The sequence below is a fragment of the Carcharodon carcharias genome, chromosome 1 (assembly GCF_017639515.1).
Source record: "Carcharodon carcharias isolate sCarCar2 chromosome 1, sCarCar2.pri, whole genome shotgun sequence".
NCBI classification, from domain to species: domain Eukaryota; kingdom Metazoa; phylum Chordata; class Chondrichthyes; order Lamniformes; family Lamnidae; genus Carcharodon; species Carcharodon carcharias.
The window spans coordinates 116205613-116223531 of NC_054467.1; the positions used below are offsets into that span (position 1 = coordinate 116205613).

Genomic DNA, 17919 nt, shown 5'->3' on the forward strand with positions numbered 1-17919 from the left:
AATTATATAGTAAACTACACTATATTTTTATCGTGCTTACCCCAACCCACATATTCAAATATGGTTGGGAATAAATTTCTGCATTATATTTAATCCTAAAACTATCTACAATTTGTTAATTGAAAAAAAAAATACTCTTTAGGGCTGTGATCATGCCAGTGCTTAGAATGGAACACTTTTGCATTTCAGGTGCCTTGTGTTAAGCATTTTAAGGTCGGATGTAGAACTAGCTGTTTACAGAGTAAAACTGCTACTGTACCCCATTGTTAATGTGCTCTTCCTACCCCTCACTGCACCACCAATCATTGCACTAACATGAACTTTCCAGTTTCTGCACCAGCTATTTCTGGCCATTATAAAAGGAACTACAAACTTAATACTACATTGAGCAGTTTTTGTTTTGTGGTATCAAACCCAAGCATTTTCCACTCTTGCAGTCAGCAGAGAGGTACTTCCATCCTATCACTGGGCTAGTTTGAAAGTCAGATTTCATAGGTGAAAACCTTGTGATCTGCTACATTGTCAAGTTCTGTAAAGCTGTTTTATGACCATTGAAAAAATCATCTTATTTTTCTAAAAGGACCAAAACATAGTCATAATAATGAATGGCTTATAAAAATAGTGTTCAACTAGTTAAGCTAAGTTATATGTTTGACAATTTTTTCATTCTTTCATGGGGTATGGATGTTGCTGGGATGGGCAGCATTTGTTGACCAATGCTAACCGCCCTTGAGAAGGTGCTGTTGGTGTGCTGCTGCCTTGAATCACTGCAGTTCATCTGGTATGACTTTTCTGTGGTGGTTTGGTATAACTGAGTGCTTGCTAGGAGATTTTAGAGGGCAGTTAAGAGTCAACCACATTGTTGTGGGTCTGGAGTCAAATGTAGGTCAGACCAGAGAAGGATAGCAGATTTCCTCCTGAAGGAACCAAATGTGTTTTTACAACAACTGATTCTAGTTTCAAGGTCACAGTCAATACTTTCAATTCCAGATTTATTAATTGAATTTTAAATTTCCCCCAAATACAGTGGTGGGATTTCAACCTGTCCCCAGCACATTAATTTGGGCCTCTAGATTTCTAGTCTGGTGACGTTACCACTATGCCACAGTCTCCCCTAAATACAGTGAAAATAGAGGTGAATAAGTTTATTAATATTTACAGTACGGTGACAGTTTCCCATCAAATTTGATTTGTTGGCTTATCTTTTGACTTTTCAGTGAATAATATATTTTCTCTTGCATTTTCTCTTTTCAATATAAAAGGATGATCCTGAAACTATGTTAAAATGTCTGATCATGTGCTCTGAGCTTCTCAAACAGATGGCTATTACAAAGGGAATGAGCCCAACTCTGAATGGAATAACAGAAGCTTTGGTATGGCTTTCACATTTACTACTTGGCTTCTTTACTGTAACCTAGTTTATAAACTTATGTCTATGTAAATGAAATAGCTAAGATTTCAATTACATAATAGGAAGCATATTTTGTTTTCTTTGAGGTGCCCAACCGTTTGTCTTTGTGAGCCACATTGTATACTGCATGGAGACTGGGAGTTTGGTGGGAGGGCGTTGGGGGCATATGCAAAACTTGCCTCCATGTTCCCATTAATCTTCTAAATTATTGATACCAGCAACTTTTGGTATCTTGGTATCTGGTTTAGAATTTATTCAGCAATAGCACTTTTCAAATCTGAAAATTTAAACAAGAAAACCTAGTCACTAGACTGCCTAGACTTCAAAGACTGCATTGCCAGCAAGACATCTGTCTTTTTTTGAAATTTCATCCAGAAGTACCATTGCTTTACCTTCCTCTTCCCATCAGAGCCCCCTACATGGCTGTATTTAGTTCCTTGATGCTTGTGACCTCCATCAGTAGCAATCACAGTTCTCTGGTAAGAGTTTGTCACAATTTTGGGATTATTTTTGCTATGTTTGCTCAACTTTTTTTTACAATTCAGAAGCTCATTCCTTTTAAAAGGAATTCTCCAAGGTATGCACAAAAATGTAATAGTGATCTGGCAACTGAGAACTCTGGAGTGTTTGAGTGGCATCAAATTTCATCGGTGGCCCAGATGAGGTATTATTGAAGTAACACATAAATAAAGCAGCATTGTAATATTCACTCTGTAATTATTCATGTATTATACACCAACATAAATTTTCATATTTAAATGACTATGTGATGAAATTCCTGGGCTCTCCAGGCTGCTGCCAGTCACTAGATCAGTGTCCACCTCCATCGCCAATGCTCTGGGAAACCTTCGATGTATTTATGTAAACATGCAGTTATATCACACCATACTCTGATTAGAGATGCCACAGCCAATCAGAAGTTTGTCTTGTGTTTGGTTACTTCCCATTGCCAGGTCAATACAAGGGGTTGGGAGATAACTGTGATTTTATTTCTCCTGACCCTATTCACTGTTTCTGTGACTCCATTTGGGATCGCGACGCACGGTTTGGGAACCACCTGAGTTAAATAAATTTTCATTTACTTCGATTATAGTAAATTATTCATCAGACCAGTAAAGTATAAAGTTTTGCCCCATTAGTTTTAAAAGCTCCAAAAGCATTGGAAGTTGTGACAGATTCCAGACTTCAGCAATGGCTACTTTCTTTTTGAGTGAGAAGATCAAGATCTTTGCCAGACAGGCCTTGCTCCTCTTACCCACTTGAATCAGAAGGTCCAGCTTCAGTACTTAGAATATATGTGGTATGGACTCTTCATTACAGTGCTGAAATAGTGCTGCATGTTGGATTGGATGTTAAACTGATGCCCGTGGGTGTAAAACATCCTATAACACTTTTCTGAGTTTCGTTCTTAGCTCAGTTTTTCATGAAATGGTGGATAAATGCAAGTTTTTTTTTTCTCTTTTAAAGAAGAGCCGGGAGTTTTCTCATAGTCATTGTTAATATTTTCCCTTAACTAACACCAAGAATAAAACACATCAGCTGGTCATTAATCTTTATCTTTGTTTGTGGGACCTTGCTGTTTGGAAATTGTTTGCTGCAATAGCCTACGGAACAAATACATTTAAAAGTATTATCTGTGGAATGCTTTGGGATGTTCTGAGATGTATAAATACAAGTTCTTTAGTCCTTCAGGTTTCCTGGAGTTTTTAAGAAATGATTGGTGATATCCTGTTTCTTGTTAGCTGCAGCCAATACTAGTTTTGATCACTCTGGCATGGTTTCTTTTTTAAAAAAAGACCATGCAAAGCATGACTTGCTGCGATGACAGGCCCAGCTGGATGATACTTGAGATGATGCTTCTGAAACACCATTCAGCATATGATGCGACAAGCATTCACAAGTTAGTTAAGCCATTGAGGCCTGTTGTTGTAGCTGCAGCAGAGCTACTTTTACCTGTGTGCAGTCGTGTGTGAAAGTGGGTGCACACGGAGCATCTTTCATGCAATCCTATTTCCTGGCACCTCTCCATAGGCCCTTATCTTCCAAAAAAATGTCAACTTTGGATTTTCGTTGCTGCTATGAAAAGAAGCTTATCCCATCCTTGCACTTGAGTAGTCACATGCCAAAAGGACATAAAGAGGAGCAGGAATAGGCCATTAGGCCCCTCGAGTCTGATCTGCCATTCAACAAGATCTGATTGTGGCCTTGACTCCACTTTTCTTCCTGTTCCCCATAGCCTTTGACTCTTGTCAATCAAAAATATGTCTAACTCAGCCTTGAATATATTCAATGACCCAGCCTTCACTGCTTTCTGGAGAAAAGAATTCTAAATGCGAAGGACCTTCAAGAAGAAATTCTTCCTCGTCTCCATCTTAAATGGGAGATCCCATATTCTGAAACTGAGCCCTCTTGGTCTAGATTCCCCCACGAGGGGAAACAACCTCTCATCATCTAACCTGTCAAACCCCCTCAGAATCTTGTATGTTTCAACAAAAGCACCTTCATTCTTCTAAACTCCAATGAGTATAGGCCTAATCTGCTCAGTCTTTCCTCATAACACAACCCTTCAAGCCAGGAATCAGCCTCACGAACCTTCTCTGAACTGTCTCCGATGTAAGCATTTTCCTCCTTAAGTAAGGTGACCGAAACTGCACAAAATACTCTAGGTGTGGTCTATCCAATGCCCTTTACAGCTGTAACAAAACTTTCCTACTTTTATACACCATCCTCCTTGCAATAAAGGCCAACATTCTGTTTGCCTTCCTAATTACTTGTTGTACCTTCATGCTAACGTTTTCTGATTAATGCACAAGGACATCCCGATCCCTCTATACAGCAGCATTCTTCAGTCTCTCTTCATTTAAATAATATTCTGTTTTCTATTCTTCCTGCTGAAGTGGACAAGTTCACATTTTCCCACATTATGCTCCATCTGCCAATTTTTTACCTGCTCAATCCTTTTGCCGACTCTGTATCCTCCTCAAAACTATCTTTGTATTGCAGGCAAACTTGCTGATGATACAATATCCCTTCATCTAAGTCATTAACATTGATCATAGTTAAGGCCCTGGCACTGATCCTTGTGGTGCTCCACTGGTTATAGTTTACCCTCCTGAAAATGATCCAGTTGGCCTGACTCTCTGCTTTCATGTTAGTTAGCCAATCCTCTATCCATGCTCAGTTATCACTTCCAACACACCAAAGTCCATAAATTTTGTAATAATCTTTTATGTGACGCCTTATTGGATGCCTTTTAGAAACCCAAATACACTATCTACTGGTTCCTCTTTATCTACTGTGTTTGTTACATCCTCTAAGACCACCTAATAAATTTGTTGATCACTATTTCCCTTTTTCAAAGCCACGTTGACTTTATCTGATTGTATTATGATTTTCTAAATGTCCTGTTCCTACCTCTTTAAGAATGGATTCTAGCATTTTCCCAATGACAGACATTAGGTTAACTAGCCTATAGTTTCCTGCATTCTAGCTGTTGTCTGTCGTAAACAGAGGTGTTACATTTGTGATTTTCCGAAAATTCTGGAAGATTACAACTAATGTATCAACTATCTTTGCAGCCACTTCTTTTAAAACACTTGGATGCAGGCCATCTGGTCAAAGGGACGTCTCAGCCATTAGTCCCATTAGTATTCCTATTATATTTTCTTTAGTGAGTGATTGAAGGGCGTCCCTCCCTTTTGCCTCTTGATTTTCAAGTATTCGTGGGATGCTTTTTGTATGTTCTACTGTGAAGACAGATACAGCATACTTGTTCAAAGCTTCTGCCATTTCCTTGTTTCCCATTATTAATCCCACAATCTCACCCTCCTAGGGGACCAATGCTCACTTTAGCTACTCTTTTTCTTCTATACCTGTGGAAGCTTTTACTGTCTGTCTTTGTATTTCTTGCTAATTTTCATTCATACTCCAAATTCTCCCTTTTTTTGTCATCACCCTTTTCTGGCTTCTAAAACTTTCCCAATCTCCTGGCCTACTAATAATCTTCACAGCATCGTACACATTTTAAGATTTGATAACACCCTTAACCTCCTCAGTTAGCTGCCGATGGTGCATCTTTCTGTTGGTCTGTCTTCCTCAGTGGAATATATCTTTGTTTAGAATTATGAAATATCTCCCTAAATGTTGTGGCCACTTCTCTACTGCCTTGGCTTTTAACCTATTTACTCAGTCCACTTTAGCCAACTCAGTCTTTGTACGCTTGTGATTGCCTTTATTTAACTTTAAACACTAGTTATGGATGCACATTTCTTACTGTCAAACTGAATGTGAAATTCTGCCATGTTATGACCACTCTTGTCTAGAAGACCCTTTACTATGAGGTAGTTAATTAATCCAGTCTCGTTATACATTACCAGATCCAAAATAGCCTGGTCCCTGGTGAGTTTCAGAACATATTGTTTGAAGATTATTGCAGTACCTTCCTTGGAAGCCCCCATTATTTCTTGTTGTATACTCTGACCTATTGTGTAACTACTGTTAGGGCACCTATAAACTACTCCCACTAGTGACTTCTTTCCTTTGCTATTTCTCATCTCCACCCAAACTGATTCTACATCTTGATCTTCTGAACCATGGTCATTTCTCACTATTGTACTGATCTCATCCTTTATTAACAGAGTGACCCCACTTTCTTTTGATTTCTCCTTGTCCTTCCAAAATGAATATTAAGGCCTCAGCCTTTGCCACCTTGCAACCCTGTCTCTGTAATGGCTATCATATCTTATTTATTTCTATTTCTGCTATCAGTTCATCCATTTTGTTACAAATGCTGTGAGCATTCAGATAAAGAGCCTTCAATTTTGTCTATTTACTGCCTTGGTCCACTCTGACTTTTATTTGCTAGTGCACTCTTATGTCTGTACTCTCTGTCCCTTCCTACAACACGATGACAATCATTACCTGTAACATTATCCTGCACTATTGCCTTGTCTTTTCTCTTTAACTTATTAAATTTCCTCTCATGTGAGCCCTCCCACTATTTAGTTTAAAACTCTCTCTCTACAGCCTAGTTAAATGATTTGCCAGGACACTGGTCTCAGTGTGGTTCAGATGAAACGTGTCCCAACAATACAGCTCCTATTTTCCCAATGCTGTTGCAGCTGCCCCATGAATCGAAACCCATTTTTTCCACGCCAATTTTTGAGCCACTCATTCAATTCTCTGATCTTATTCACTCTATGATCTTATTTACCCTCTGTGCCAATTTTCTACTGGCACTGGTAGTAATCCAGAGATTATTACTTTTGTGATTCTGCTTTTTAATTTAGCTCATAGCTGCTCACACTTCTTTAATAGAATCTCTATCTTAGTCCTACCTATGTTGTTGTTACTCACGTGAAGCACGACAGCTGGATCTTTCCCCTTCGGCTCCAAATGCTTCAGTTTTATCTTTTGCACTGATGTGCTGGGCTCCTCCATTGTTGAGGATGGGGATATTGTGGAGCAGCCTCCTCCAGTGAGTTGTTTAATTGTCCACCACCATTCACGACTGGATGTGGCACGACTGCAAAGCTTAGATCTGATCCGTTGGTTTTGGGATCGTTTAGCCATGTCTATCACTTGCTGCTTATGCTGTTTGGCACGCAAGTAGTCCTGCGTTATAGCTTCACCAGGTTGACACCTCATTTTTAGGTATGCCTGATGCTGCTCCTGGTGCCCTCCTGCACTCTTCATTGAACCAGGGTTGATACCCTGACTTGATGGTAATGGTAGAGTTGGGAATATGCAGAGCCATGAGGTTACAGATTGTGTTTGAGTATAATTCTGCTGATGGCCCACAGTGCCTCATGGATGCCCATTCTTGAGTTTCTAGATCTGTTCAAAATCTATCCCATTTAGCACAGTGGTGGTGCCACATAACACGATAGAGGATATCCTCAATGTAAAGGCGGGACTTCATCTCCATAACGACTGTGCGGTGGTCACTCCTACCGATACTGTCAGAGACAGATGCATCTGCAGCAGGCAGGTTGGTGAGGATGAGCTCAGGATGTGGATGAGGCTACTGCAGCTGTACAGGGCCTTGGTGAGACCACTTCTGGAGTACTGTGTACAGTTTTGGTCACCTTATTTGAAAAAAGATCTATTTGCTTTAGAAGCAGTTTTTTATAGAAGGTTTAGTCGACTCATTCCTGGGATGAAGGGCTTATCTTATGAGGAAAGGTTGAACAGGTTAGGCCTAGACCCATTGGCGATTAGAAGAATGAGAGGCATTGAAATATACAAGATCTTGAGGGTGGATATCGGGAGGATATTTCCTCTTCTGGGGGAAACTAGAACTCAGGAACATAGTTTAAGAATAAGAGGTCTTTCTCTTTAGATAGAGATTAAATGCGGAATTCTCTTCTCTGGTAGTGGAGGCTGAGTCTTTACAATTTTGTTAGACAGGAAGTCAAGGTTATGGGTGCAGACAGGAAGGTGGAGTTGAGACCACAACCAGATCAGCCATGATCTTATTGAATGGTGGGGTAGGCTCAAAGGGCTGAATGGCCTACTCCTGCTCCTTAGTCCTATGTAGATACTTTGCATAATGTAACTTATTATTTTGTAAGATTGTATTTCGCTTCTATTTTCTTTCTAAAATATGCCCTTCTACAATTTTAGATACTACCAAGCATTGCAAGTGTTAATCCTGCAGTAAGAAACATGGCAGTCTTGTGTTTGGGTTCATCTGCATTGCACAACAAAGATTTTGCGATTCAGCATCTGCCACTGTTGTTACAGGTAATTAGTAGACTGGTCTATAATTGAATCAACCTTACACTTCAATTTTCTGTTTGTGATTTCCTGAATTTCATCCAATGTAATGTGGATCAACAGATAAGATTGTCCCATTAGGTACTGTATGTTCTTCCATTTTAACTTTGGAAAAGACTTTTAATAAAAAGGAATATGCATTGACACTTGTGGATTTCTGGGATGTTGCTGTTACTGTGGTGGAGACAGGTCTTAGAGAAAAATGGGATGAGGTTTGGGGGTAGCAGGGTCATCTGTTGATGGTGGCATTTTGGTTTACCCGAAAAAAAACTCTGTGGGAAGGTACTGGTGGTTATAAAGCGACGCATGGCTTCCTTTGAATTTGAGGCCCTTTTAATTGCTATGGAGACTGGTCACGCTTAAATGGACAAGGAACCCGGGGGCTCTCGGAGCTGGAGGGTCAATCAGAGGTCTTCCAGCTAGAGGAGCAGCAGGCTGGGATGGCAGATAAGTAACAGAGCGGGTGCTTCAATATGTAGACACCCTCTCACCAACATTTTTTAGAACTTCAATTAAAAAATGGTTCCTGCATTTGGCCTCATTTATTTGCACTTAATTGCTCTTGACGAACCTTATTGGCTACCCTCTGCATGGGACATGTTGCCCTGCAGATCCAATCCTGCTTTTGCTAAAATGGTTGGCATTAGGAAATCAGCATGCCAGCCAGTGCCAGTATTTTTGGGCCCTTTCATTCTTGTCCCTGGTGGTGCTTTAAGATTCAGACCCGTGAGCATGTCAGCAGTGGACGGGGGAGTGGGGAGTGATTTGTTTGCTTAAATGCAAGTAGGTTTGAGGAGAAACTGAAAAAATGGTTTTCAAAACTATTGCAAATTACACTCTGATAGACGATTATGCCCAAAGTGAAAATTCTTGCCTAAATAATCAGGAAGAAGATAATTGAAACTCATATCATGACCACTGGCTAGGTCATGATCAAAGGACAGATTTGAATTTAAAGATATTGGACTGGATTTTCCCCTTTGAGGTGGAAATTGAGAGTTGGGTCATTTCCTGCCATTATGATTGAGCCTGCTGAGTGTACCTGCCTGTCCACCTTGTTTTCACCACACAGAGTCAGAGGCGGGCTGGAGTTGGGGCTGCCACCTCACCAGGCAGAGCAGAGGCGGATGCTGAGGTGAACGGATGAGAAGGCCCACCTCTGTTTGCTGGGACATCAGTCCAGTTCAGTAGTGAGGCCCACCAATCCTCAACTCCTCAACCTCCCCTCACCCCCTCCCCATTTCCCCTGCATATCTTCCCATTCCCAGACTCTCAGCCCAAGCCCGCTCACCCACTATCATAAAGAACTCTTGATCCCAATCATAACATTGGGAAGTATTTGGGATGTTTATAAATAAGATACACAAACCATTTCAAAAAACATAATCTTATTAAGTGGTCATTAACTGTCAAGATAAACAAACTGAGAGCCCCCTTGACAGCTGTGTCAACAACCCTTGCTGAGCTGAATCCATTAGAAGGGTTTGGAGCTCAGACAAGCATTCATAATGGGATTCAATTGCAAGCTCAGCCATCTGTTAAAGCTTTAAAGGAATGGAACAGATGTCTGAGCTGTCATTCGATGAAAATATTAAATCACAGAGGGCTAGTTAAATCTAAATATCACTACTCTTCAACTCAGAAGAGCACTTTATCCTTTCAATAGTGTACCCTAATGCATTTGAACACTTCTCCACTTTCACAATGCTGGAGAACTTAATGGTCACTTGTCTTATAAGAACGTAGCACTATCATCAATCACTAAATTAAAAACATGTTTAACTTATCATACAATAGCGTTACATTATGGTATGTGAAATTGTGGACATCTTTTGAACCGTTCCCTATTGCAGACTAGAATTCTCCCATGGTTCATGACACCCCTGAGCTGATGTAAACCATGTTGCCTGCAGAAGCCAGCCCAATTCCATCAAAAATATCGGGGTTCTAAAACGTCCTCCTGGCAATGGAGCCAGCAAGGTCGAGAATGCTGGTGTGAGGGCTCACAACCTGCCCTGTTTCCCGTGCTGCTAAAAGTTTCCAGCGATGTAAATAGGGATGGAAATTCCAGAATCCGGTCCTGCCTCTTTTTCTGCTCACCCGATGTGGTTTTGCTGCATGTTGGGACAGGACAATCTGTCCAAATGATCTGAACAAATAATGATGTTACTTTCCTTTGTATTATAGATTGCTCAACTTGATATGGTCAATGTGAAAATCAGTGCATTGCGGGCAATATTTGACATTCTGCAGGTGTTTGGGATTGAGGCTTTTAAACCCAGTCCTCATAAATCCCAGGAAATACAAAATGAAGAATTGGAGAGTGAGCTTGAGAAATCAAAAGATGAGGAACTAAAGGAGCCTGTTCTGGAAACTGATACGGTCAACAGTATCCTTACACTGCTGTTGGGATACTTAGACAATGAGGTATGAATTACTAGTGGCTTTTTGAAGTCCCTTTGGTCACCTCTGTGTATTTGGCGTGGGATTGTCATAGTGGCAGGAGAGGTGGTGTGTTGCTAATCATGGTGGAGTGAAATTTTTTATTTTAAAATTAGAGATTGCCCTTCTAGGACAGAGCTGAGGAGGACTTTTTTCTCTGAGTTGTGCAACTTTGGAATTCCCTGCCTCAGAAGGTGATGGAGGCAGAGGTAGATACATTCTTATTAGGCAAGAGAATCAAAGATTTTCTGGGTTAAATGGGAACGTGGAAATCGATACACAGGACAAGCCATGATCTTATTGAACGGCAGAGCAGGCTCGAGGGGCCAAATGGTTGTCTACTGTTCCTATTTTTTATGTTCTTATATACATACAAAATATAACTTCTGTGTGCACTCCTCAACTGAGCCTCTTCTTGCTGTCACATTTTTGACACACCTTTTGTGTCTAAAAGCTTGGCTAAAACAGTGTGTTTTAAAGAAGGATCAGTGGTGGAGGCAGAGAGGAATGTTTAGGAAGGGAGCTATAGAATGTGGCGCCTAGGTGGCCACCAGTGGTAGAATGAAGAATAGGTGATAGTGAGTGCTTAAAATGCTAGAGTAAGAGGAATGAAGTGAAGTGTTTGGAGAAGGGGGTTGAGGGCTGAAGGATATTATAGAGATGGGATTTATAACAGGATAAGAATGTTTAAATTGAAGAATTAAATTTAAGGGGCTGGGATAATGTAGTCAGCAGAGACAAGGCAATAGGCGAGTGAGACTTAGCATGAGATAGAATGTGTGAAGCAGTATTGTACTGAAATTTGTGGAGAGTGAAGGAAGAGAGGTCTGCCAGGAGAGAATTGGAACAGTCAAGTCTCGTCATCATCAGAGGATGACTTCTATGTGGAGTGCAAGATTTACTTTCTTTTCTTTCCTTCTCTGTTGCTGCTCTGCCTCATCGATAAGATGTTGGGACAAAAAAGGGGCGAGGCAGCTTGATGGCGAAGTTGTTGCCATTCTGAATGGGAGGAACTTGCTACCAATCAATCATTAAGGTCAATGCTGCCATGCTTCAAAGAGAGCTTCAGATTGTCTTTGAAGCATTTTCTTTGTCCTCCCCTGAGTGGTAACCATTTGAGAGTTGAGAAAACAGGACCTGGCAGGTGAGAATCATCTGGACAGAGTCCAGTCCATCAAAGTTGATTTTGCAGGAGTTTTGCCTAAATGCATGTGGAGCTGGCTTCAAGAAGGATACTAATGTTTGATTGAAGATCCTCCCATTGAATCCAGAGGATGTGACAGAGACACTGTTGATGAAACTCCTCTAGTGCACTTTTGTGTCAGTGATGTGTCCAGATCTCACTGCAGTATAGGAGTGTGTTGATGGCAATTGTTCTGTTCACCTGGACTTTTGTTGACTTGGAAATCTTTGTCGTCGAACACTTGCTGCAATAGTTTGTATAAGGTTGAGCTGGCGCAGCTGATCCAGTTGGATCTCATTGGTGGCTTTTTGAGAGAGATGGCTGCCAAGGTATGGGAAGCACCTATTTCAGCCTTTCCTCCAAGCTATATGGGAGGTAGAATATTTGGTTGTTCAGGTGTGAGTTGATATGGTATATAAATCTTCATACATCCAACTCAATTCCAGAGCAGAGAGGGATCAAATAAAGTCAGCTGTACTCGACTCACCTGCCCAGACCATTGGGTAGAATCATTGTCACCAGGACTGGCTCGACAAATATGACACTCAAATATGTGACCTGAAACAGGAATTCTGAACTTCATTGCCTGGCAGAACAACCCAAGGTCACAACTCAAAAAGGCAGCATTGCTCCTCCCCTTCCCTATTCTTCTCTTCTGTATACCCTCTCTACCTCTCTCTGGCAAATCCCCCCTCATTTGCCTCTTGTCCCCTCTCGCTAGTGTTTATAATTTTTATATGCTAATAAAATTTACTTATTTTCAGATAATGGACCTCAGGACTGTAGCTGCTGAAGGCCTTGCTAAACTGCTTTTTTCTGGAAGACTTTCTAGTCCCAAAATTCTTACCAGGCTTATTTTGTTATGGTACAATCCTGTGACTGAAGAGGACACTTTCCTTCGACATTGCCTAGGCGTTTTCTTTCCTCTGTATGCATTTATGAACAGGTTTGTACTTTATCTGCTCTATAAGTTGAAAATACAGGTTTTGCCATAGTTGCCAAAGCTAAAAGCCCTCACCTGAATGTATTCTGAACATGGCATTATGTTGAACTTTCTTCTGTCACCCATGCCTCGTGCTCACTGCTTTGGTCAGGAATCTTCCTCCCCTGCACAGTGGACCCTTTCTCTCAACTTCACTATTCTCATTCTACCTAGTCTTCTCTTTCTGGCCTTTTACCGTCCTCTAGATATATTTCTCATTTGGAACTCAGTGTAGCATCACCTGTCTCAATTTGTCTACTCGCCTCATTCACTCAACCTAACTGTACTTGAACTTGCAGCATGCTATTCTTTTTGGTCCAACCCTAAAATTGTCATTAAACCTGTTGACAAGGGCAATGCCATTGTTTGGTGAACTGATTGCTACCTCATGGAGGCTGAACGCTAATCTCCAACACCACCACCTCTACCTGCTCTACCACTGAATGTCAAGTCATCATTTTCGCTGCTCCCAATGTGGCCCCCTTTACAATGGAGAGACCAAATGCAGACTTGGTGATCACTTTGCGGAACACCTTTGGTTTGTCCGCAAGCATGACCAGACCTTCCTGTCGCTTACCATTTCAACACACCATCCTGCTCTCATGTCCACATGTCCGTCCTTGGCCTGCTGCAATGTTCCAGTGAAGCCCAACGCAAACTGGAGGAACAGCACCTCATCTTCCCATTAGGCATTTCACAGCCTTCCAGACTTAAAATTGAATTCAACAACTTCAGACCATGAACACTCCTCCATCCTCACCTCTTTTTTTTTTATCCCCTTTTTTCAATATTATTTTTTATTTTTAATCCACTTATTTTTATTTCATTTTTATTCATTGTTTTATCTCCGCCTTTTACCCTATTTTTGATTCTCTCTCTCCCCCTCGCCACACCATTCCCTCCCCCCACCCCACCCCCACAAGGGCCATTTGTCATTTGTTCATGTTGTTCTTTCCAGAGTGCTTACCCTTGCCCTGCTATTAACACATTCTGCTTTCTTACCTTAATGCCACCATCAGCACCTCCTTTAGCCAATACCATTACCATTAACACCCCTTTGTCCTTTTGTTCATGACATCTTTGTCAATCTCTCCTTTGCCCCCACCTATCGCTGGCCTTCTATCTGGCTTCACCTCTACCCCCCCCTTAAACAGTATAAATTTCATCATATTCTTACTTCTCTATAGCTCTGAGGAAGAGTCATACAGTCCTGAAACGTTAACTCTGATTTTCTCTCTACAGATGCTGTTAGACCTGCTAAGTTTTTCCAGCATTTTCTATTTTTGTTTCTTCATTTTCCAAACTATCTCTGAGCTCATCTCCTCTGGCGATCTTCACCACTTACAACTCCTCCCATACCCCTCCTGCCTTCACCCTCTTAGTCCTTCAACCACAAAAAGCCCAGTCCTACCTCCATCCCAAGATCCTCAAACAGGAATGTACTGACAGGCCTTCACATGGCCCATTTGCACTGTTCCCTTCCCTTCTTCAACTTTTCTTTCTACATTTCTGGCAATAGGCTGTCTACTTATAAGCCCACTGATTACCCGATTGCTCTTCATCCATCTGCTTTCTGTAAAGAATCTTTTCCATTCCCCCAGTTTCTTCATCTCTGTTGCATTTGTTCTGACAATGTCACCTTTGACACCAATGCATCCAATATGTCTGTCTTTTCCCTCACCTGAGAATTTTCCTCCACTATGGTTGACGGGGTCCTCAACAGTGTCCATCTCACTTTGCACATGTCTATTCTCACCTCTTACCCTTATTGCTAGAGCAATAATAGTGTTCCCCTTGTCTTCACCTTCACCAGTGCCTCCACATTCAACACATCATCTTCCATCGTTTCTTAGCGGGATGCCACCACCATACACCTCTTCCTCTCCCCTGTCAGCATTCCAAATGAACTTTCCCTCTGTGACACTAGTCCATTCTTCTATTACCTCCACTCTTCTAGCACCCCCAACACCTGCTCGCCTTACCACAGCATCTTCTCATGCAAGCACAGGAGATGCAAAGCCTGCTACTTCATTTCCACCCCTCCCACTATCCAAGGCCCCGTACACTCCTTCCAAATAAAATGTCCATTTAAAGCTACTTCTTCTAAAGTTATTATACAGTATTCGTTGCTAACAATAAGAGACCAAATACAGATTGGTTGATCATTTTGCTGAATACCTCTGTTCATTTCACAAGCATGACTGAGAGATTCTGGTTGGTTGCCGTATTTTAATTTTTCGTCTACTTCTACTGTTACCATTCTGTACCCTGCCTCTTACATTATCCCAGTGAAGCTCAAGTAACAGCCACCTCACCTTTCAATTAGACACTTTACAATTTTCTCGACTTGACATTGAGTTCAATAATTTCAGATGATATCCACAGCTCCCATTTTTTTCATACAGCAGCTTCTGATAATGATTCTGCTGTTCATTTAATCATTTTTGCCTTCCACCCTTTTATAAACCTTCTTTGTTATTTCCTCGCAGCTTCTACCCTTTCCCTGCCTTTAAAAACCTGTTTGCTTAAAACCTGTTGAAAGTAATGATTGAGAAAGCAAGTGTTGTTGAACAAACAAAATTGAATTGATGTTTAATATTGTGCAAAACCTCTCTCATAGGAGAAATCAAGAATGTTTTCAGGAAGCGTTCCTGCCTACTTTGAGGACCCTGTTCCATGCACCAGCTTCTTCTCCTTTAGCTGAAGTTAATGCACTTAATGTAGCAGAGCTTTTTGTGGATTTGACCCGAGCCAGTGAAGTTAATCACCAAAACAAACAGATACAGGACTATCAGGTATGCAACACCAAATTTTATGTAGATTGGGCAATTCTTCCAAACAAAATAGTACTTGGTTTACTTAGAGCAAAATGTATTTCTATTCCTCCATTCTTGAACAATTTGTGGTTTTGATCATGAGTTACGTTTGCTGTAGTTTGTAGTGAATCTGTTTACATAGACTGTTTGCTGAGCATATAAACTCTACTGTAAATCCTACCCTGCCTCCAACACAGTGGTGTCAAAATTAACAGGTGTGCATTAATATAACAGGAAAAGCACTCCAGAGAGTGGGAAAAAGGGAAACAAAAAGATACTAGAATTCTGAATTGTTTAGGTATTTTGATATGAAAACTGTTTAAAGTACCAGACTAAGTACTGGGTGTACTTAATTTGAATTGTTGCTATTTTATCTATTGATTTATTTTTGTGTGTTTATAATTTAGTGTGTCTCAAATTTGAGCATTGAATTACAGGTTTGCAGGTGGAGTGTTCTGTCCCTCCCAAAGATCATGTGTGCATAATGGTAATCTGAATTACTCCATATATTCTGTAGCAATGAATGGTAAATTGTTAGCCATGAGGGGCAGTACATTCTTTCTATACATCAGGTCAGAGGAAACACAGGCATGCTTTTAACAAGTGTTGAAGAGCACGTAATATAATTCCTGTCATTAGGAAATTGGAAACATATTCAAATTTGAGATTTTTGGATTTGTGGTGAACTGACTTTCTATTAATTCCACTTAGAGCTTGTAACTTTTTAGTCTGTAACTTCTGTTCTCAGAATGTGGGCAGTACTGACAAGGCTAAGTTAACTGTCCTTATTTGCTAAAGCAGTTGTTTGTGTAGCTGAATGGTTTGTACTTCAAGAGGCCATTAAAACTCAACCACATAATGTGGACTGGTTGCATATGGGCCTCGAGTTCCTTTACATGAATGATACTAGTGAAACAGTTGGGTTTTTAACATGGTTCCAGCAGCTTTCTGATACCAAAACACACACAAGCAGAATTATTGAACTCAATCGCACAGCTTCCAATGTTGGGATTTGAACTCAGTCGGGACTGTTAACCATTACTATTTCCATTATGTGTTTGCTTACAGAAGTTGTTCATATGTACAGTGGAATGACTTAATATTAGTGTCTAAAGTTTTTATAAGAGTTGTTTTGGATATAATTTAGGCTTAAGTGTCTCGTCAAAGTTAATTAAAATAGGATGCTAATGTTTTCTTTCCCCTCTTAAAAATCATCTATATTTAATGAGAGACTTTTACTGTAGTGCTTATGGTTAGTGCCGTTATAGGACACTCTTGTAAAGATGAGTTATTGCAACTTTAGAAAAAATCTGTTCTAATATGTATTAGAAACTTGGTCTGCCCATATTGCAAAATAAACTATTATGAGATTGCCAAAGCAGGTTTGGACAGTGCTCTCTCTCTCTCTCTCTCTCTGCAGTAGCCTTATCCTCTGTGTTGAATGTAATTTGTATTTGATGTTCTGGAGTTAGGCTTGCCATCAGGGTTTGACTTGTAGCTTTTGGTCACTAGCTGTAATTCAATCATGCTTCTGAATCTTCTTTTGGTTCTCTCTTACTTTCCATATTGTTTTGATTTTTATGATGCATATTTTAGAATGTAACTTTTGTTTATTTTATTTTTGGGGATTTTGTTACCTTTCACTCCTTTAATAGTTGCTGGATTAATCATTGTAATTTTTGACATGTTTCTAACTTCTAGAGTTTGATAGGCTTATGTTGTGTTTTTTGCAGTGAGCATTCATTGTATCGTATATGTCTTGTTCTGTTTCTAACACTGCTGCACACAGTTATAATCAAACCTTGAAACAATTTGCCTCTTTAAATAAATTTAAAAAATCAAATAACTGGACAAGTTGCATCCTGTCAGTGACAAGAGGATTACATTTCTGTCATACAATACTGAGTCTCTAAATTCCTTGACAAAGAACAAGCTATAAATAAAAGCAAAAAACTGCGGATGCTGGAAATCCAAAACAAAAAAAACCTGGAAAATCTCAGCAGGTCCGACAGCATCTGCGGCGAGGAACACAGTTAAGGTTTCGAGTGCATATGACTCTTTAACAGAACTAAGGAAAAATAGAAAAGAGGTGAAATATAATGCAATGTTCCAGTGAAGCTCAACGCAAACTGGAGGAACAGCACCTCATCTTCTGACTAGGCACTTTACAGGCTTCTAGACTGAATATTGCGTTCAACAATTTTAGATCATGAACTCTCTCCTCCATCCCCACCCCCTTTCCGATTCCCCTTTTTTCCAATAATTTTTATAGAGATTTTTCTTTTCCCATCTATTTCCATTATTTTTA

The 17919-nt window shown here is 40.3% G+C and overlaps 1 protein-coding gene across 1 annotated transcript in view; it reads left to right on the forward strand.

The window, feature by feature from the left end:
• The window catches only part of ncapg (non-SMC condensin I complex, subunit G), an 81181-nt gene that overhangs the window by 49557 nt on the left and 13705 nt on the right, over positions 1 to 17919 (forward strand). Inside the window, exons 13-17 of the mRNA XM_041197658.1 lie at positions 1263 to 1373; positions 8036 to 8155; positions 10376 to 10615; positions 12578 to 12759; positions 15416 to 15590. Coding sequence (XP_041053592.1) covers positions 1263 to 1373; positions 8036 to 8155; positions 10376 to 10615; positions 12578 to 12759; positions 15416 to 15590 — 828 coding nt within the window. The remainder of the gene's footprint in view (positions 1 to 1262; positions 1374 to 8035; positions 8156 to 10375; positions 10616 to 12577; positions 12760 to 15415; positions 15591 to 17919) is intronic.